At 39.1% G+C, this 22,900-nt stretch overlaps 1 protein-coding gene across 1 annotated transcript; it reads left to right on the top strand.

The window, feature by feature from the left end:
- The first annotated feature begins 21,290 nt into the window (after nucleotides 1-21,290).
- On the top strand, nucleotides 21,291-21,983 carry LOC106403217 (glutathione S-transferase T3-like). Its single transcript, XM_013844066.1, has one exon. It carries the CDS (start codon nucleotides 21,291-21,293, stop codon nucleotides 21,981-21,983), a length of 693 nt encoding a protein of 230 aa, XP_013699520.1.
- Nucleotides 21,984-22,900: the final 917 nt, after the last annotated feature.

Raw genomic sequence — 22,900 nt, 5'->3', positions numbered from 1 at the left:
GATTATGCTCCCTAGCTCACTATCCAGAAGAACATCAAGTCTTTATGAGTTCATTGGACCTGGAATGGATACCAAGAACATATGCAGAAGCTATGGAAGATGATGAATGGAGGAAATCGGTGGATGATGAAATGAGGGCCATGGAGAAGAACAACACCTGGTATGAGACAGAACTTCCAAAAGGGAAGAAAGCCGTGACCAGCAGACTCATACATACCATTAAGTATCTTGCAAATGGGAAGCCAGAAAGAAAGAAGACCAGACTGGTGGCAAGAGGATACACACAAGTGTATGGAGAGGACTATCTAGACACCTTTGCACCAGTGGCCAAGCTTCATACAATCCGGATTCTACTCTCATTAGCAGTGAACCTAGAATGGGACCTTTGGCAAATGGATGTGAAGAATGCTTTCCTGCAAGGAGAACTAGAAGATGAAGTGTATATGAAACCACCTCCGGGGATGGAAGAAATGGTGAAACCAGGGAATGTTCTTAGACTCAGAAAGGCAATCTATGGCTTGAAGCAATCACCAAGAGCTTGGTACCACAAGCTAAGCACTACATTGAATGGAAGGGGATTTGTGAAGTCTCAAGCGGATCACACACTCTTCACTCTCACCAGCAAGCAAGGAATTACGGTAATTCTAGTCTATGTGGATGACATCATCATCACGGGTAGTGACAAGGAGGGGATCAGTTTAACCAAGACATTTCTCAAGGCCGCATTTGACATCAAAGACCTGGGAGAACTGAAGTACTTCCTTGGCATTGAGATGTGCAGATCAAAGGAAGGATTATTCATGTCCCAAAGAAAGTATACCCTGGACATATTAAAGGAGGCAGGAGATCTTGGAGGAAGACATGCCAAGACACCACTTGAAGAAGGTTACAAGGTATTGCGAGAGGGGGAGTATGAAGACACTCCATTTGAAGATGTCAAGCAGTATAGACGGATGGTTGGGAAGCTGATCTATCTAACCATCACTCGGCCAGATGTGTGTTTCGCAGTTAATCAAGTGAGCCAGCACATGCAAACTCCCAAGGTTCATCACTGGAACATGGTGGAGAGGATTCTAAGATACTTAAGAGAAGCGCCAGGACAAGGTGTATGGATGGCTTGCAACAAGAACACTGAGGTGATAGGATACTGTGATGCAGATTGGGCTGGAGATAGAGTAGACAGAAGGTCAACCACCGGTTATTGTACATTCATTGGAGGGAATCTTGTCACTTGGAAGAGCAAGAAACAGAAAGTAGTATCTTGTTCAAGCGCAGAAGCAGAGTACAGATCAATGAGGAAGCTAACCAGTGAGCTTATCTGGATAAAGGGGCTTTTAGGCGACTTGGGAATTGAGATCACCTCTCCCATGACCATGCACTGTGACAACCAAGCCGCAATACACATTGCATCCAACTCAGTCTTTCATGAAAGGACAAAGCACATAGAAGTAGACTGCCACAAGGTCAGACAAGCAGTGGAGCAGCAAGTGATTCTCCCATGTTATACAAGAAGTGCGGATCAGCTGGCTGACATCTTCACCAAGGCGGCCAGTAGCAAAGTTTGTGAGTCCATTCTTCCAAGACTTGGACTCATAAACCTTCCATGTCAATGATCTCCTCACCGTGGAGTATTCTACTCTTTTTCCTTTGCTTGGTTTTTATCCCAAGTGGTTTTTCCAAGAAAAGTTTTTAATGAGGGAATACTTCATGGCTTTCCAAGCTTGACACTCACTACTGTCAAGCTTGAGGGGGAGTGTTGACATGAAGAATTAAACAAAGGGAAGTAGTGGAGGAAGTGGGAGAAGTGGCCATATCACTTACCAAATGGGGAGGAATGGCTAGTCCACTACTAGTTAGTGGAAGAAGTGGAAGGAGTGGTCATATCACTTACCAAATGGGGAGGAGTGGCTAATCCACTACTAGTTATTTATTCTTCCACCATTGAGTGCTTATTGCTTTTGTTTCCTTTAAATACACCATGTATGTTACACAATTAAACACACAATTCAATACAAACATTTCTTTCATTCTCTCAATCTCACAAATCCTCTCATTCTCTTAAATTCTCAAATTTCTCTTCTCTCTCAAATACTTACGGTTACTTCACTCCTTTTTACTTTGTTCGTGTGCTTCATCACGGTTAAAACACTTAGAAGCTCTCATAATCTCACAAATTATCATTCTCAGCCATGGAAGAAGCCAGTTCGCATTATGCCCTCGTCGTATGTTTCGACAATCAATATTGTCCTTAATCAGTACACAGAAAAAATCATGATAGACGCTTGACCAACAATGTAACAGTAATGAGTATCTTGACCTTCTGTTTACAATCTTCTGATACAGATTCACACTGATCAATATCGATGGTGAAAGCGGTATCACAAAGTCCTGCAACATCATCATTCCTCCATGAGCACAAGTAAGATTAATTCTCTTGACATTGTGTATTCTATCCCCAACATACGGAACTGATCTTGGCGTGCCCTTGCAACTTCGGTCTTGCTCAAAGATTGATTCCTCATCTCTGTTAAACACTGAGCTTTTATAAACACGTTTTGCATGCTGGTGGAACATATTACCCCTTTGGTCAGGATCTGGTGGTTCCTCACACTCCTCTTGAGCTCTTCCGTATGGACAAAGAACTCGAAGAAAACGATTACTGTGACAACCACAACCTAGCTGTTCACATTGATCGTAGGTGACCGAACTCGAGAAATAATAAAGAGAAATATAGATCTCATCTTTAAAAATCTCGACGGTCATCACGTTCAGGATCATCGTCGATACCACATGGTGGAGTGGCTCCACATTGGCTTCTCGATGATGGTTTGTAAAGAAAAATTTGGCACGGCCTCGATCTGGAAGGTCACTATTGATCAACTGGCGCCAACTTGCAAGATTACTAGAAGTCAATGGGTTCCTCATATCGTCCATCATGTCAATTTTATTAATTTTCTCGCAAGATTCTGTCTCGAGTGCCTCCAAGAGATGATGTGAACGTCCTTTGTTGCCTCAAGCTGCACATCTTCCACCACGTGAAGACCAATTTCATAAACGCTCTGTTGCACATGTTCCTCAAGCTGCACATGTACGTCTTCAATTTGAATCAGAACTTCATAATCATAAACATCAAATATTGGATCTCCGATGATCTCTTTGAGAGCATTAACCCCTTCGTCAACCTCATCGCTGAAGAACACGTTATCCGCTTGAGGTGTAGCAGAAAGTCGTTGGTGTATATCTCCAGGAGCTTCACGTTGAATGTGTTTCTCTTGTAGAACTGTGGTTAATGCGTTAGTTACCGACGTTTGTAGTGCTGCTTGTAAATCCAAAGCCTAAGGAAAACAAGGAAGATATATATCCACGCTGCATCAGTAACTCATGGTAAGATGCACGATGAATGTCAGAAAGAAACTGAAGATCACGTTAAAACCAAGTGCTTTAAACCCTGAAGCAACGCAAAGCAATGATTAATGATATAATTGTTGTTTTTTTTTTGGTTTTTCATTGTTTTCTAACAATACCTCTGAATGTCTCCGGCCGATGGGTAGATGATACCAGCACCATCCGGGTCAAAGAAGGCTACATGCTGCTGAAGAACTTGCTTCTCTAGCAATGCAATTTCTGATTTGGATGTTTGTACCTATGATCTATTATATAACAAATTATTTAATTATTTTAGAAGAATTGGGAAATAAGAGCAAGGAAATAAGATTAACATGCAAGGTATAGGCTGGGAAGTGGAAGCTAGTAATAGTTCGAGCCTTCGAGGTCGTGGTAGACTTGAGTGTATCCATGGTTTTAAGCTTGCCAGTTGAATAGTTGATTCTCTCCGGCTCTGATCTCTTGCCTAAATGTGCTTTTAAATGCATTTATGTCTATTGTTTTTCGTAACCTCACATGAAAAAACTAGTCGGGTACGGTGTACCCATTATTTTTAAGTGCATAATGCGAGCCGGCAATGAACAATTTAGCGGACAATGAACAATTTAAACTCTTGGTCTTCAATATTGAATTTTCGTCTCTCACTGGAGCCTAACTTGATAAAAGGTGTTGTGATGAGGTGATGACTTGGGAAGTTAGGTACCAGACTTGAAGAGCAAAGCACCAGACTTGAGGAAGAAGGAGAGCAAGGTTGACAGCCTGTCATGAGCTGGCTTAGTCTACTCTTTGACTTTGAAAACCCTAATGTCTCTACCTATATATATTGTAATCACTCTCATTAATTAAAGACAAGCATTCTAGTCTCTTATAATCTCATCCTCAATCTTTATAATCTCTCTTAATCTCTTATAATCTCTCAATACCAATCTATATTCTTTAAAATCACATGGTATCAGAGCCTGGTTCTCTAAAAAGGGGAGAGTGTGATTTCGTTTGTTTTCATAAAATCTGAGTGTTCTTGAGTGTTCTTGAGGTTTTTCAAGAGCTAGATCTTTGAAAAACTCAAGATTGTTTCTGTTGGTGTTTATTTTGGAGATCCAGCTTCAAGAGAGTTCCTTTAGTTGTTTGACAAACTCAGATGGGTGGTTTAGCTTTGTGAGAAGCTAGATATGTGCCATTGGAGGCAGGTGGTTGCTTTCTTGGAGGTTTTGGAGGTCAGATCTGGTGACTACTATTCAATACAAAGATGGTGCTAAGATCTGGTACAACAACAAGGCATGAAGAAGAGATTGATGAGAGTTGGTCCAAATGGGCAAGAACAACTCTTGAGAGTTATGGGTTGTGGTGTGGCCATGTAAAGGAGGAACCTTTAATGGAAATGGTCATGAAAAAAGGCCAGACAAGAAGTCTGAAAGATGGAGATGAGGCTGCTCAAGAAAACACTATAAAGAGTGGGATTGAAGCAGCTCATGAAGAAAAATCCAAACTTGTGAAGATGTGTGAGGTCAAAGAGTTGATCCACAACTATAAACAAGGGAAGGATGAGATTTTTCAGCTTGTGGGAAAGCTGAGAGAAGTGTGGCTGGAGCTTATGGCAAGGTCAGAAACTATTCAAGAAAGGAGAGAACAAGATGGTGTCTTTAACTTTCTGGTGGCTAAGATATGTGAGTTTGTTCAATACACTTGTGATGTGTATGAGAAAAGGAAGGTATCAACTCAAGTGAGGGGTGGTACTAGTTTTAGAAGAAGAAGATTTAGAAAGCTCTCGAAGGGATGGTTCATGATGAGAAAGACTTGGAGAAGAGACAAGTAGTCAGGTCATCTAAGTGATAAGATGAGCTTGAAAATGATCAAGGAAGCTGCACAAAAGGTGGTGAGGGGAGAGTGTTCTTACTCTGCCTACATCGGGAGCCCATGTGAGGAAAGTATGGTGGTAAGGAAGCAAGAGATCAAAAGAGCAGATGAACTTCCCCCTATGATACCAGATGATCCTATCACAAAGAATGAATGGGATGAATTTGTTAAGTATGTGTATGCTTGGGCTACAACCCGGATTCAAGGAGCTCATGCCTTAGCATCCACAACCAAACCCATCATCATTGATTCTGGTGCAAGCCATCATATGATCAGTGATAGGAATCTGATAAGTGAGGTCAAGGCAGCAACAGGGAGTGTCATGATAGCTAATGGTGATAAAATCCCAATAGAAGGAGTGGGAAAGCTCAAGCTGTTTGAGAAGGATTCAACTGCCTTCTACCTGCCTCGGTTCACTTCAAATTTGTTATCTGTGAAGAAAGCCACTATTGACCTTGATTGTCAAGTAGTATTTAGACCCAATGAAGTTGAGTTTCAAGATCTGAAGACTGGTAGAGTTATTGGTCGAGGAGACAGCAATCATCAGCTATACCATCTTCAAATGGCTAAGAATCCTAAACCCATTGATTCTATGTGCTTGACTAGTACTGCTGATAAATGTGATAGTATTACTTGGCATGCTAGATTAGGACATCCTCATGCTCGTGCAATGGAATTGATCATGCCTAATATGTCATTTAATCACTTGGAATGTGAAGCTTGCATATTAAGAAAGCATTGTAGAACTGTCTTCCCAACATCTGAGACGTTTTATGAAAATTGCTTTGATTTGGTGCACTCAGATGTGTGGACTTCTCCATATGTTTCTAGAGAAAACATGAAGTACTATGTGACATTCATAGATGAAAAGTCCAAGTATACATGGATCACTTTGCTTCCTTCTAAGGATAAAGTGTTTGATGCTTTTGTAAACTTCCAAGCATATGTGACTAACCATTACAATGCTACTGTGAAGGTACTACGGTCTGATAATGGAGGAGAATATACCAATCATACCTTCAAGAATCACTTGGCTAAACATGGGATAGTGCATCAGACCAGTTGTCCTTACACACCTCAACAAAATGGAGTGGCAGAGAGGAAGAACATGCATCTTATGGAGGTAGCAAGAGCTCTCATGTTCCAAACAAGTGTACCAAAGAGATATTGGGGTGATGCTGTATTGGCGGCTTGCTATCTAATCAATAGGACACCAACCAAGATTCTCAAAGGTCAATCACCATTTGAGGTTCTCAACAAGGTTAAACCTATCCTAGATCACTTGAGAGTGTTTGGTTGCGTGTGCTATGTTATGGTGCCAAGGGAGATGAGAAACAAGCTTGAAGCAAGAAGTACTAAAACTATGTTCATTGGATATTCTACTGAACAAAAGGGGTACAAGTGCTTTGATCCAGATGCAAAAAGGGTACTTGTATCAAGAGATGTCAAGTTTATAGAAGAAAAAGGGTACTATGAAGGGAAAAATTGGGCAGAGCTTGAAGATTTGGCTAGACCATCTGATAGAGCTACTAGCTTAAGGAGAGTAATGGAGGGACTTGGTCTCAACATGTCCCCAAATCCTACACCTACACATGGAGCTGAAGAACCAACTCATCTTGATCATGAGGGGGGTAATGAACCTGAACCTGAAGCTGGAGGTCAAGGAGATCAAGGATCAGGTGTGCATGATCAAGATGGAGTAGGAGAAGAGAGTCATGAACCTGAACCTGAAGCTGGAGGTCAAGGAGATCAAGGATCAGGTGTGCATGATCAAGATGGAGTAGGAGAAGAGAGTCATGAACCTGAAGGAGAGGTCAGACTCAAGGAGAAGAAGAACAAGAGGAGGTGCAACTAGAACCAGCTCAAGAGGTTCAAGCGCCAGTCTTAAGGAGGAGCACAAGACAAAGGTATCCTTCCAACTGGGTAAACACGAAAGTATACTACAATGCCCAGGCTGTGGAGCATCCTACCCAAGCTGTGTGTTCTTTTGCTGAGTTTCCAGAAGAGCATCAGTGCTTCATGATCAGTCTAGATCAAAGCTATGTACCAAGAAGTTATGAGGAAGCTATGTTGGTGCAAGAATGGAGAGACTCTGTGGCTGTTGAAGCCAATGCTATGATAAAGAATGATACCTGGTATGAAAGTGAGCTGCCTAAAGGAAAGAAAGCAGTCACTAGCAGATGGATCTTTACCATCAAATACCTTCCAAATGGAAAGATAGATAGGCGCAAGACCAGATTGGTGACTAGAGGATTCACTCAAACTTGGGGAGAAGATTATGTAGATACCTTTGCACCAGTTGCCAAACTCCATACAATCAGAATTGTGTTGTCACTTGCTGTGAATCTTGAATGGGAGCTATGGTAAATGGATGTGAAGAATGCATTTCTTCAAGATGAGCTAGGAGATGAGGTCTATATGCTTCCTCCTCCTGGTCTTGAGCATTTGGTGAAGAAATGAAATGTTTTGAGACTCAAGAAAGCAATCTATGGTCTAAAACAATCTCCTAGAGCTTGGTACCACAAGCTAAGCACTACATTGAATGGAAGAGGTTTTAGAAAGTGCGAGCTGGATCATACTCTCTTCACTCTCACTACAAGCTCAGGCATCATTGTTATCCTTGTGTATGTGGATGATATCATCATCACTGGAAGTGATAAAGATGGTATCAAAGCAACCAAGAATTTCTTAAAATCTATGTTTGAGATTAAAGACTTGGGAGAAATGAAATACTTTCTTGGAATTGAGTTGTGTAGATCCAAGGAAGGTTTGTTCATTTCTCAAAGGAAATATACACATGCATCTTTTATACACTTGATCTTTTGAAAGATGCATGTGTTGATGGAGGCAAGATAACCAAGATGCCCATGGAGGATGGATACAAGGTTCCACGTGAGGGGGAGATAGAAGAAAGCAAGGCTTTCCATGATCCAAAGTTGTATAGGAAGATGGTGGGGAAGCTGATTTACTTGACTATCACAAGGCCAAACATATGCTTTGCTGTGAATCAAGTAAGTCAGCACATGCAAGCACCAAAGGAACATCATTGGCGCATGGTGGAAAGAGTTCTTCATTACTTGAATGGTTCAAGTGGTCTTGGTGTATGGATGGGGAGAAATGCAAGCACTGAAGTGGTAGGCTACTGTGATGCGGATTGGGCTGGAGATAGAGCTGATAGAAGGTCTACAACTGGCTATTGTACATTCATTGGAGGCAACTTGGTGACATGGAAGAGCAAGAAGCAGAAAGTAGTCTCATGTTCTAGTGCGGAGGCAGAGTATAGAGCTATGCTCAAGCTTACTAATGAGCTTGTGTGGATCAAAGGGATCTTAAAGCATTTGGAGGTTGAGCAAGCTACACCCATGACAATGCATTGTGATAACCAGGCGGCTATACACATTGCTACAAACTATGTGTTTCATGAGAGGACAAAGCACATTGAGGTGGGCTGCCATAAGGTGAGGCAAATGATTGTCTTGGGAGTGATCTTGTCATGTTACACGAGGAGTGAGGACCAGTTGGCTGATGTATTCACCAAGGCAGCTTGGCATAAGACAATGGAGTCCATACACATTCGACTTGGGCTCATTAATCTCACTCCTAGCTGGAGCTGATCCCCTTAGTCATGAGGTCTTTACTCTTTTTCCCTCATCAAGGTTTTGTTCTAATGGGTTTTCTTTAGTGAGGTTTTTAATGAGGAAGATCTCATGACTTTCCAAGCTTGACTTGTTTCACATGGTCAAGCTAGAGGGGGAATGTTGAGATGAGGTGATGACTTGAGAAGTTAGGTACCAGACTTGAAGAGCAAAGCACCAGACTTGAAGAGCAAAGCACCAGACTTGAGGAAGAAGGAGAGCAAGGTTGACAGCCTGTCATGAGCTGGCTTAGTCTACTCTTTGACTTTGAAAACCCTAATGTCTCTACCTATATATATTGTAATCACTCTCATTAATTAAAGACAAGCATTCTAGTCTCTTATAATCTCATCCTCAATCTTTATAATCTCTCTTAATCTCTCTTAATCTCTTATAATCTCTCAATACCAATATATATTCCTTAAAATCACAAAAGGTCGTCTAGAATAAGTAAGATTCCTAAAAAAAAATCAGTGACAACAAGAATCATCATAACAATAGAAAATCAGAAAAAATTAAACCAGATCCAAACGATAAAAATAATTACCGCCATATCTTTTCACTCTACTGTACTTATCACTCTCCATTGCAAGTAAAGTAGAGTTTAATACATAATTGGAATCATTCAAATTTGAACACAGGGTGGCATGTATCAGAAGCACTGAGCACATGCTTCAATTTTTTGCACGTCTTACGTCTTTGTTTCAATTTGTCAAGCTGGCCTGGTTCAATGGGATCTTGTTGCAGCAGCGTAATGGACAATACGAAGAAAGCAGTCAACACGAGAGTGTTTCTTCGACAACTCTGTTTCAATCTTTCTCAAAGAATGGAACGTGAGGCGATTTGCTTGAGAAGAAAGTCTCAATAACTTTTTTAATCAAAAACCGAATATAGAAGAACACAAACGTTCTCTATATATATTAGTCTAAAGATAACACCAAAAAGGAAAAAGGACTTATCTAAAATAAAAGACGTGAAAGAATTGGAACATTACTTCAAAACTTTCGATAGCAATAAAAGTAAATAAAATCACCGACAAAAAAGTAACTTCTGCTCCAAGCAAAGATATGCTACATCAGGTCCCCCCAGCTAAGAAAAAATTCGTCCCTGAATTTTCCACATCGTCAGCTGCATGAAATGGAGTAAGATGCTTCACATTGAAAACGTCTGCAGTGTTCATAGTAGCAGGAAGTTGAAGTCGGTATGCGTTAGAATTGATCTTTTCCAGAATCGTCAAAGGCCCAATTTTACGAGGTTTCAACTTGTTGTAAGTTCCAGGAGGGAACCTATCCTTTGTCAACACTGCCCACACCTTGTCGCCAACATTGAACTGAAGCTCGCGACGATGAGAATCCACTGCAGTCTTGTACTTTGCTGTTGCTGCCTCCAAATTATCACGAACTGACCTGTGAAGTTCCACGAAAGCATCGACGAGATCACAGGCACGACCATGGAAGCGAGACCTGTCCGGTGCAAGAGAAAGGTCCAAAGGCCCACGAGGAACCAATCCAAAGACAATGTGAAATGGACTGAAACCAGTACTGCGATTAGTTGCATGATTGTGAGCAAATTCAGCTTGACATAAAACAGAATCCCAAGACTTTATATTATCACCAACAAGGCAACGCAATAAATCACCCAATGCTCAATTAGTTACCTCGGTCTGGCCATCTGTTTGAGGATGGTATGCAGAACTCATGTCCAAACTAGTGCGCAGAAATTTCCAAAGAGATCTCCAGAAGTGACTCAAGAACCGTGAATCACGATCTGACACAATATACTGTGGCAAACCGTGGAGTTTATAAATTTCGCGAAAGAAGAGCCCAGCCACCTGAGTCGCATCAGTAGTCTTTTTACAAGGAACAAACCGAGCCATCTTAGAAAATCGATCGACCACGACCATGATAGAATCATGCCCCCGTTGCGTTCGAGGCAGACCCAGAACGAAGTCAACACTGATGTCAGACCACGGCTGTGATGGAATAGGAAGTGGCAAATAGAGACCGGCTTTGGTGGCATGTCCCTTGGAGGCCTGACAAACAACACAGCGCTGGACATAGCGTTCGACGTCGCGACGCAAAGACGACCAGTAATAAGATGATGAAACCAAGTGGAGTGTCCGATCTCTTCCAACGTGCCCTTCTTCATGTAACTCTTTAATTATCTGCAACCGAAGGCTGCACTCTGGAATGCACAGACGTGTACCACGAAAGAGGAAACCATCGAGTACAAAATAATCAGGACAACGCCCCTCAGAAGCATCCGACCACACCTTACCAAAAACAACTTCGGTAGGATAAAGCTCCGGCAAGACATGAAAACCTGGAACAGAAGTGTGCAATGTCGTAAGAAGTGTTTGACGTCGACTCAGAGCGTCTGCAACCTTATTTAGAACCCCCGCCTTATGCTTGATTACAAATGTAAATTGCTGGAGATACGCAAACCAAGACGCATGGCGAGCTGAAACCTTTTCCTGCGATCCCATATGTTTCAAGGCATCATGATCTGTAAACAAAACAAACTCACGATGAAAAAGGTAGTGACGCCAATGTTTGACGGCTTGAACCACAGCATATAGCTCAACATCATAAGTACTATAGCGCCCTCGAGATCCCGCAATCTTCTCACTGAAGAACGCAATAGGCTTGCCATGTTGGCTTAAAACAGCCCCAGTGCCAGTTTTGGAGGCATTTGAATGGAGCTCAAATGGAATGGCAAAGTTGGGTAAGGCCAGGACGGGAGCTGTAGTGAGTTTGTTCTTTATTTTCTGGAACGCCTCTTCTGCCGCAGGTGACCACACAAACTGACTCAGCTTGATACAATCGGTGATAGGTGACATTATGCTGCTGAAGTGTGCCACAAAACGTCTATAAAATGAGGCCAACCCATGAAAGCTTCGAACATCAGTAACTGACTTAGGCGTCGGCCAATTTCGTATTGTTTCGACCTTAGAGTTATCAACCTCCAAGCCACGACCAGAGATGATGTAACCCAAGAAAAGTACTTCTGCTACACCAAAGGAGCACTTTTTGGTTGCGGCAAATAATTTCTCTCGTCGAAGAACTAGCAACACATCACGAAGATGACCCAAGTGATCGGCCAGAGAGGAGCTGAAAATTGGAATGTCGTCAAAATAGACAACCACAAATCGTCCAATAAAGGGCCTCAAGGCTTGATTCATTACACGCATGAACGTGCTAGGGGCATTAGACAAGCCAAAAGGCATGACCATCCACTCAAAGAGGCCTTCACGCGTCTTAAAAGCTGTTTTCCATTCATCTCCTGGCCGGATACGAATCTGGTGGTAACCGCTCTTGAGATCCAACTTTGTAAATATAGTCGCTGATCCGATTTGATCAAGAAGGTCGTCCAGGCGTGGAATAGGAAAAAGATAACGCACCGTTATCTTATTGATTGCTCTGCTATCCACACACATACGCCACGAACCGTCTTTCTTTGGAATCAATAAGGCTGGGACCGCGCATGGGCTTAAACTTTCACGAACATAGCCTTTAGCCAGCAGGTCCTCAACCTGTCGCCGCAATTCGTCATGCTCCTGTGGGCTCATCCTGTAGTGAGGGCGATTAGGGAGCGGAGACTGAGGAGCGAGATCAATGCGATGTTGTATATCGCGGAGCGGCGGCAAACCCGCCGGGAGTTCATCCGGAAACACGTCTATAAATTCTTGAACCAGTGACTGAAACTCAATAGGGACTGGAAAAAATATAGGTGACATCGGAGGGGAAGCAACGAGAACCAATACCATCTCAGATGTTCGCAATTCTTCTGTGAACTCTGACTTCGAAAGCAGGAATATTGAACGAGTTGGAGGAGTTGGTGGTGGAGGCGTCGGCGTGATGGCTGGTGTTGCAGTAGTAGGAACAGAATCACGTGATGGTACCAAGGTGATGCGCCTATTCTCGAAAGAGAATGAGTAAGTATTTGCACGTCCATCATGTGTAGTGTGACGGTCATACTGCCATGGTCTACCGAGTAACATGTGGCATGCGTCCATGGGGACAACGTCACAGGTCAGCAGATCGTTGTAAGTTGCTCCTACTGAGAAAGGAACTTTTCACTGTCGAGAAATACGAATATCTGTTTGCTTGTTGAGCCATACTAGCTTTAAGGGTTGGGGTGCGGTTCCGCGAACAATGCTAGCTTGGCTACTGCTTCCTCTGAAATAACATTGGTGCAACTCCCAGAGTCTATCATGAACCTACAAACCTTTCCGTGTATTGTGCAAGATGAGCGAAAAATATTTGTTCGGAGCCACGATTCTTGTATCCCTTGGGGGCTCAACAGATTGCGACGAAGTACTAGCAGCTGGCCGATATCCCCATTGACAAGTTCTCTTGTTCTGTTTCGTCTTCCAACACCTCTTCCTCATCATAAATAGGTTCATCATTAGTGATCAAGGCACGCTTGGGACACGAGTTTTGGCGATGACCAATCTCTCCACAATTAAAGCACTTAAAGGTAGCGGGTCGCGCCGTTCTTTGAGCCTGGTCTGGCACGGGAGCAGGCTTTTCTTTGGTCAGCGGGTCAAGAGTAGTTGTTGCGGATTCTGCCGTTGAATTTGTACGAGCTCGTCCGCCGGTGGATTGCCAAGTAGCTTGAGAACGGATGTTTTGTTCGATCAATATGGCCCGTTGATGAGCTTCCGACACACTATTTGGATTGAACAACAAGAGATTGTTCTGTATTTGTTGCTGTAATCCGCCAATGAAGCGTGAGTCCAGTTGGTCCTGTGTTTCCAGAAGTGTATTACGTGAGAGAAGGGTGAAAAATTCCGACGCATAATCATCCACGGTTTTACTTCCTTGTCTCAAATTCTGTAATTGGTTATACACCGTACGTGTGTAATTATAAGGGAAGAACGACTTGCGAAGCATCCGTTTGAGTTTCTCCCATGAATTCACACGCTCTTTGCCTGCTCGGGCTCTCTGTTCTTTGACGTGTTGCCACCAAGCTGATGCCCTTCCCTTGAAGCGAGTAGCCACTAACGGTACACGCATCACATCAGGCACCTGTTTGAACGTAAAGAGTTCTTCCACCGAGCTGATCCAGTCAAGGAGCTCATCTGGCTTTAGACTACCAGTAAATTCAGGCAACTCCAGTCGAAACCCAGATTCCCAGTTGCGATTTTCACCCGAGGGGCTGCCATCACATCACAATTTTGTGGTAGGATTTGCTGCTCTTGCAGTCCCGCAAAAGGGTTCTCATCGGCAAGATCGTCATCTTCCTCCTCTGCAAGGTCTTGTTCCTGGCGACGTTGACGTTGTGGGGCTTGGGGCTGTGCTTCCCGCACCGTGCGCATTGCTGCTTCAATCGAAACCTGTAAGGTTTCTCGGAATTCACGGCGAAGATCAGCCATAGCATCACGAAAAGCTTCTGCTTGATCATCAAGTTGCTTCTGAACATCCCTCTTAGGCGGCATGATAAAGGATTCTTTGGCTCTGATACCAACTGTTGCAGCAGCGTAATGGACAATACGAAGAAAGCAGTCAACACGAGAGTGTTTCTTCGACGACTCTGTTTTAATCTTTCTCAAAGAATGGAACGTGAGGCGATTTGCTTGAGAAGAAAGTCTCAATAACTTTTTTAATCAAAAACCGAATATAGAAGAACACAAACGTTCTCTATATATATTAGTCTAAAGATAACACCAAAAAGGAAAAAGGACTTATCTAAAATAAAAGACGTGAAAGAATTGGAACATTACTCCAAACCTTTCGATAGCAAATAAAAGTAAATAAAATCACCGACAAAAAAGTAACTTGTGCTCCAAGCAAAGATATGCTACATCAGATCTGTAGAGAAAGTTGCATTTTTCAAGCCTCTTGCGTTCTTTAAAATGTATGTAGCCACTTCTTCTTCATTTTCTTTTCTCCAATCATATCTTGTCCAGATGTAACAACAAACATTCAGGGATGTCCTTTGGTTTATTCCATTCCCACCCGGACACACGATGTTTAGTATATTCCTGAGACAAACGAAACAGAGAGGAGAATTTAATGTATACCTAAACTAGACCATTAAAATAGCTACCTGAATAAAAATCAATAAAATGTCTTACGTCAACGAGTTTCAGAACTTGTAGTTTAGGAGAACGTTCGAGCATCCAAGTAAGTAGATCATACCAGTCTGGTTCATGTGTATAGATCTGTAGATATACTAACTGATAGAAGATACATCCACTAGGAGTCTATACATGAGATCAAATTATTAACAATACATACAAAACATTGAGATAACAAAACAAAAAAATCAAGTGGAAATATAAACAATGTTACCTCCGAGGGTGATAAATCCAAGAAAAGACTACTGACTGAAGCGAGAGATTCATTGATTCCAGATGAAACTCCAGCAATATTTGCCTCCACCAGGTCCGGTGCATTCAGAGAAAACTGTGGACATCTTAACTCCTCAATTTTTAAGTATTACAAAGAAGGAGCAACTATCGTATATCCAAAAAACTCTGTGCAAGAGTTGTCATCATAAATCACTAATCTCTTCAAAGAAGGGACTTCAATAGTGAAAAAAGAAACAGTATGCTCGGCAGATCGTCCCACGACCAATTCTTCAAGGATACGACAGCTTGATAAAAGGTTAAGGATAGATTCATCGTTTTGGTACCACGCATATGTATGTAGCGTTTTTAGAGATTTCATCGAGCCGGGTGAAGAGACGTCTACAATAATCATACTCCCGAGTTTCAAAGTCTCAAGTGTATCACAATTACACAACCTACTCGTAAATACGAAGTACTCGTCGTCATCGCTGATAAAATCGAGTACCAATGTACGCAACTGTCGTGCAAACGCAGTGTCAATCCAATTAATGTACAACATCTACTGGATCAACTTGATCTGATCCACAAGTGAGATGAAAGCAGTCTAGAACCGCAGCTTCAGATGAAAAGAAAGACTTGCTAACAACCTCTGGAAAGGTTTGGTGTTCACTCTCGTAATCCTCAGAATTGAACTCAAACTTTGGCACTGACTTCCAACAGTTTTTGTGACTGCCATTCTTTAGACAAAGAACTTGTGGATAAAACAGTTTTTGTTGGAAGTGACGACAATATTTTCAGAATCAAAGCTTCAGGCAGCTGATCTATCATGTCTGACACCTTTAGAAAACTTTTCACTGCAAAAAAAAAAAAATCGAAAATTAAAATAAATATAGATTTATGCGTTAGGGTTGGTATCAGAATACAAAAAGGTATAAGAAAACAAAGAAGCGTACCTTTTTCAATTGTTGCTGCTAATAAAATCCTTCAGTCAATGCAATTTGAGGATATTTCCTATCATCCGCATCGGATATATTTATATGAAATATGTTACATAATTCATAAAGCCAAGATTTGGAAAATATTTATACATTTATTACGCCTTTAAAGTATTTATATCATCTTATACCAAAAAAAGTACTACCTCCGTTCCCAAAAGAAAGATTTTCTAGATTTTAATCTTGTTTCACAAAGATAAATTTTCTATATTTTTAAGGTACTTTTATATACTTTTAAGAAGCATTAATAGTGAATATTTGAATTGATTAAATTTCATTGGTGAATAGTTATTAGAAAGTGTAAAGAAAAATAAATAATAGACTAAAAAGTAAATATTTATTGTGTTCTTAATAAACGTGAAAACTCTAGAAAATCTTATTTTCAGGAACGGAGGTAGTATTTATCATTTGTTACGCCTTTAAAGCGTATTGCCTTGATCTGAATTAAATTATATACACTAATCAGTTACTAAATACGACATTATCTTTTACAATAATTTAGGAGCTCTAATAGACTTACTAGATTTTGACCCGCACGTTTGTGCGGGTGTATTTTTTAAAAAAATATAATGTTATTTTCTTTTTATGTCACTATTTAGAGTTGAGCAAAAAACTCGAATTCGAAGAATCAAACCGATCACAATCCGAATAAGTAGTACTAAATCTGAACCGGAATTGATTAAATATCCGAATTATTCAAAATTTTGGTATTTGAAGAACTGGAACCTAATCCGATCCGAACCGAAATATTTTGGGTATCCAAAATAGATTTATATACTTATATATATTAATTATTTTTAGATTTAATGTATATAAAAACATCCAGAATATATATAATACTTTTAAGTTCACATAAATGCTTGAAAATATTTACAAATAGTTAAATGTAAATATCTTAAATAGTTAAAAAAATACTAAAAACTCAAAAAATACTTAAATAATTATTAATTATCTATCCAAATATTTAAACCAAACTTATTTAAATTGGTTATCCAAATCCGAACCAAATCCTCAAAGATCTGAACTGAATACGAAATCCCAAAAAGACCAGAGAACGAACCCGAACGCCCACCCCTAATCACTATTATATATCCTATATGTGACATCATAGGTTACAAAATATGTGTTATCATATAATTAATTGTATTTTATACGTACCATCAAATAAGTTTTCTTATAATTAATAATATTTTATACGTACAATCATATAAATAATCACATATATTATATTTTAAAATTTAATGTGAAATATAAAAACCATAATTTAAGTTGGTGTTTGAAGTTGAACTTTGTATTGTATTTTATTATATATATTGAAAACATTTTTATAATAGTTATTGGAAAATATGTTAGTAAAAATCAAATTTTGAATATATATATATATTTTTTTTTTTTTTTGAATGAATTTTTTATAAATTAATTTTAAATTATTATTTTGATTTGAATATATATATCAAGTAACATAGACCCATTACTTTTTAATATAATGGACTTCCAATTTTTTTAGTAGTATAAGCCCATTTTTTTTTCTAACTTAGTGCTATCCATGTTTCTAAATAGTACTATTTTTTTAGCTACTATTCATATTGCCAAACAATCCCAATGTGTACTTCAACTTCAACTTTAATGTTAGCAGGCGCGCGGGTGTATATTTTGAAAAATATGTTGATATTTGTTTTTCATGTAATTATTAGGGTTTTACAAAATGAATCCAAGGAACAGAATCGATACCGATCTGAAAATATAGTACCAAACCCGAACATAAATTGATTAAATATTCAAATTATTCGAAATTTTGTTATTTAGAAAACCAAATCTGATCCGAACCGAAGTATTCGGGTACCCGAATTTATCTAAAAATAGATTTATATACTTATATATATATTAATTATTTTTAGATTTAACGTATATAAAACATTAAGAATGATACTTTTAAATTGGTTTAAATACTTGAATATATATATATATATAGTCAAAAGTAAATATCTGCAATAGTTAAAGTATACTCAAATCACCAAAAATACTTAAAATAATTATTGATTTCGTATCCAAAATTTTAAATCAAGCCAATTGATATATCGTATACTGTCATCATATAATTAATCGTATTTTATACGTACCATCATATAAGTAATCATATAATTAATAGTATTTTATACGTACCATCATATAAATAATTACATATATCTATCTTATTAAAACTTAATATGAAATATAAAAACCATAATTTGAGTTGGTATTTCAAATTGGGCTTTGTATTGTATTTTTATTATATATATTGACAACATTTTTTTATAATGGTTATTGAAAAATAGTTTAGTAAAAATCCATTTTTGAATATATGTATTATTTTTTAATCAATTTTTGATATAAATCAAATTTAAATTATTATTTTGATTTGAAATATGTGTATAAATTTTAAATTTTGTTTTATGGTTAGTTTAGAAAAGAAAAAGTTTTAGGCAATTAGATTAACCCATTTTCGTATATTTTAAATCTAGGCCAGATAGATAGTTTCTTATAATATGATGGACTTTTAATTTTTCTTAATAACATAAGCCCATTATTTTTTTTCTTAATACTACTATCTTTGTTTCCAAACAAAATTAATTTTTTAAAAGACTACAATTCATGTTTTCAAACACTCTAAATTTTTTTAATAGCCCTATTAAAGTCTCCAAACACTCCAATTTTGTACTTGAGTTTTAATAAGATAGATGTGTTATATATTGCATTTTGTGTGTTATATATTGTTTACTATACAAGCAACTCATTTGTACTATAGTAGTTGATTGAAATAAAGATTATATAAATACTGAAGTATTTACGAAGATGTCTACCATTCTGCCTCACTTATAAGAAATGAAAATTTCGCTGACAAGAAAAAGGAATGCGGTTATCTCACAGAATCAATAAATTGTAGTATGTTTTAGTTTAAAGAAAAAAAGTTTCCCAGTGACCAGTGTAATTGGGTAACGTAACCGCCAATGGTCTCGAGAATTATGTGGTTGCCGACAATATTAACTTTCCTTTATTATGTGGTTGACAAGAAAAAGGAATGAGATTATCTCACATGATCATTTAATTATGTTTTAGGTTTTAAAAAATTATGTTTCGCAATGTAATTGGGCAACAACCTAAACGACAATGGTCTCGAAAATTATGTGGTTTCCCAATGTATTACTTTTATTTTATTTTGGGAACTAGTGTGTGAACTTCTGTTTTGCTACATAATTAAACGGTTAACGGTGCATGTTCGACCTATTCCTCCGAATGTGCTCCACTGCCACTGGTCAAACAAACGAGAATATTAACCTCTGTGTCTTTTACCAACCAAAAGGCATGAATCCCTATTTATTTTCTTTGATTTTTTTTATATTTCTTTCTGCACTGAAAGGTTTTCTTTGGAAACAGAAAGTTAATATGTTAAGGCTATGCTTATCGCGGTCCTCCGTGTTGGTCTTTCAAATATTTCGGCCCAAAAATAAATCGAAAATGGGCGAAATAGAGTGGGACGGGCTTTAAGTAAGGTCGACGTAAACGGGTCCTTCCTTACCACCTGTCGCGTGGAGACGAAACGAAGTTGGGGAAACACGAGTTTCGGTTTCCAGATCGATCTCGAAGTCTTCATTGTTTCTCTCGACGGCGGCGCAACTGGCGATAAAGGACGCCGGTAATTTTCTCCCGAATCCCTCACGAGATTCAACTCCCGTAGCTCTTCGTGGATCTCCAACCTCATAGTCCGCCGATTTCATCCTCAATCCCTCACGATTTCATCCCCAATCCCTCACGCCGACTCTCTCCCGCATCTTTCCTGAATCCGTCACCAGATTCTCAATAGATTCCCCTCTGGTAGCTCCTGGCGGCTCTCTCCCGCATCTCCAACCTCATTCTCCGCCGATTTCAATCTAAAAGGTAAATGTTCTCTCTTTCGCTTTCTAATCGTTTGGATGTCGTTCTCGATATAGTTCTTCTGCATGTTGGTTTCCTCTGCATTTTGGTTTTGTAGATTTTATGTTGTGATGATTTGTTGGGTAGATTAGTTTGTGTTTGTCGATCTAGTTCCTCCGAGTCAGATGTCAATATGTATTGATGAAATTAAGTTTCTTTACTGATGATGATGATCGGTGATGGTTCGTTTGTTATTGAGAAATTTAGATTTTTTTGTTCTCCGTTGGCTTGTTCCTTTGGCTTGTTTGGTTGATTAAGTATTGTTTCTCGATATGTATAGATGAAATTTCTTATCTTTACTGATGATGATGATCGTGATGGTTCTTTTGTTATTGTTAGAGGAGAATATTTCTTTCTTACAAGTATTGTTTCTCGATATGTATAGATGAAATATTTCTTTCTTACTATTGATGAAACTTGTTGTTTTGGGTGCTGTTATGTAACGAACTATGAATAATATGAAAACTTCCTTCTCAACTTCATAGATTTGTATTGTGTCGAATGGCTGTTGTTTTTGATTATTCTGAAGGAAACTTGTAATCTTTTAGTTATTTTTAGAAGGAACAAAACTTATTTGCTTGAAGTCCAAATAAAAGAATATAGTTATTTGACTTGCATTTTTCTCGGTTGGATTGGAACCAGATTTCCCTTTGTATAGTTATGTTTTGAACATACTTTAACGAGATTTCCATGTTAATAGATTTTGTAGTTGTATGTTATTAATAACTAGAGCTGATAGTTTGTACATAAATTAAATGATTCATTAAACTCTAGCGGATATTGTTGTTTACTAATAACTTCTGATTAGACATAGGTAGATAATGGTTAGGTGGTTATGTAGTTATTACTTATTAAAATTTCTCGTATTAAATCCCCTACACAACACTTCAGCTTTAGTAAAGCCAACTCGTCTTTCTCTTCTCTTTTCCTAAACCCTAAAATATCCCCGTTCTATTGTATCTCTTCTGGTCTTTTTCCAATGGATCCAATGTATCCATGTAGCCAGAATTCAAGTTATATGGGCCTTCTTCAGAACGTACAAAATAATAATGTTCAGGAAAACTTTCCTTATGAAAGTTTTCCTTCCAGTGTGGACATAGGAACCTCTGAAATCTCTCCTTTCAGTTCTCAACAGTCTGAGCCCCATCCCAACCTCAGGACACACATGTGGAGCGTATGGTGAGAAGGAAATGGACGCCGTGTGATGATGAGGTTGTGATAAGTGCATGGCTTAACACTTCAAAGGACCCTATTGTCGGCAATTCTATGAAGCTACGGACCTTCTGGAAACGCGTCGATGAGTTCTTTGCAGCAACGATGAATGAGAAGATAGAGAATGTTCATTGTAAGCAGAGGTGGCACCGAATAAATGATCAGACGAACAAGTTTTGTGTTGCATTCGCTGCTGCAGAGAGACAAGCAACCAGCGGTCAGTGTGACAGAGACATGTTAAAGCGTGCTCATGAAATCTTCTACTCTAATCAGGGACAGAAGTTCACCCTCGAGCACGCGTGGTGTGTCCTGCGCTATGAACAAAAGTGGATAAGCCTGAACACACCTACGCCGGCCGGTTCAAAGAGAAAGAGTGGTGAGACCAGTTCCCAAACTGAAAGCGCACATGTCGTTGAGGACAGCTCCGAAACTCCAAAGCGTCCTGAAGGTATCAAGGCTGCGAAAGCAAGCAGGAACAATAGAAAAGGAAAAGATATTGAGGACTATAAGACCATTATGGAGGGGAAGATGGAAGAACTCGATAAGAAGGAGAAACTGTCGAAGCTGGCGATATTGGATACTCTACTAGCTAAGAAGGATCCACTAAGTGAGAGTGAAGAAACTGTTAAGAACAAGCTGTTGGCCCAACTCTTCTAGTTTCTTAATTCTATGTCTCTTTCTGATGTATTAAAATCTTGCTTGTTGTCGTCGTGTAGGTTTGTGTAATGTGTGCTATGTCTCTGTCTAGTGTAATCTTAGATTTGTCTAATATCTATCGTTTATTAGACTCGTCTATTGATCTGACTGCCGACAATATCGATCGATGTTTTGACAGATTGTATCGATCGATATGTTTGTCGTCGATCAATTACTCTATTTGAGTATCGATCGATATAGCTTCAGATCGAATTGAATATATGTTCACCAAGATCATAGACCGGCTCTCGCTTAACCCTAGAGGATCTCAGCTTATACAAGATGATGTCAGGAGAATGATTTATGAATTAAATCCCTTCCAAGATCATATTCTAGTTAGCTACTCTAGAATAAGCATTAGGGTTCATTAGGGTTCATCAGGATAATGAGTATGCAACTCAACAATCTATAGTTGGAGCTAATCCCTCATAACTATTTGAACCCTAAATCTAACAAAGGAATCTACTCAGACATGGCTAAGTGATTCATAGCATCAAGGTAATAATAGAGATTCATAAGATAGAAGATTAAACAATTAAGTTTCTCTAGATAACAAATCTCTTTGTATCTTCTTCTAGATCTTAGGATTCTATAACCTTTGATGAATAGAGAATGAGATGAAAAGAATACTTTAGATTGATTAATGAAAAGTACTTAGAACAAAGCAAGTAAAAGAATAAGAAGCGTAAAAAGCATACTTTGCCAAAACACATAGGCAAAGGTATAAATACTGAGTTCAATTAGGTTAAAAACTCGTCAGGGGCATTATTGTAATAATGGGAAATCTTGGGCTTCAAGTCGATTGAGAATATTTATTATTCTTCTGCACGCTCGATATCGATCGATAGTACTAGGCGTACATCGATCGATGGGGTATC

The sequence above is a fragment of the Brassica napus genome, chromosome C1, assembly GCF_020379485.1.
Source record: "Brassica napus cultivar Da-Ae chromosome C1, Da-Ae, whole genome shotgun sequence".
NCBI lineage: Eukaryota > Viridiplantae > Streptophyta > Magnoliopsida > Brassicales > Brassicaceae > Brassica > Brassica napus.
The sequence above is the reverse complement of the archived record's forward strand: the minus strand, read 5'-3'. Positions and strand labels throughout refer to the sequence as shown.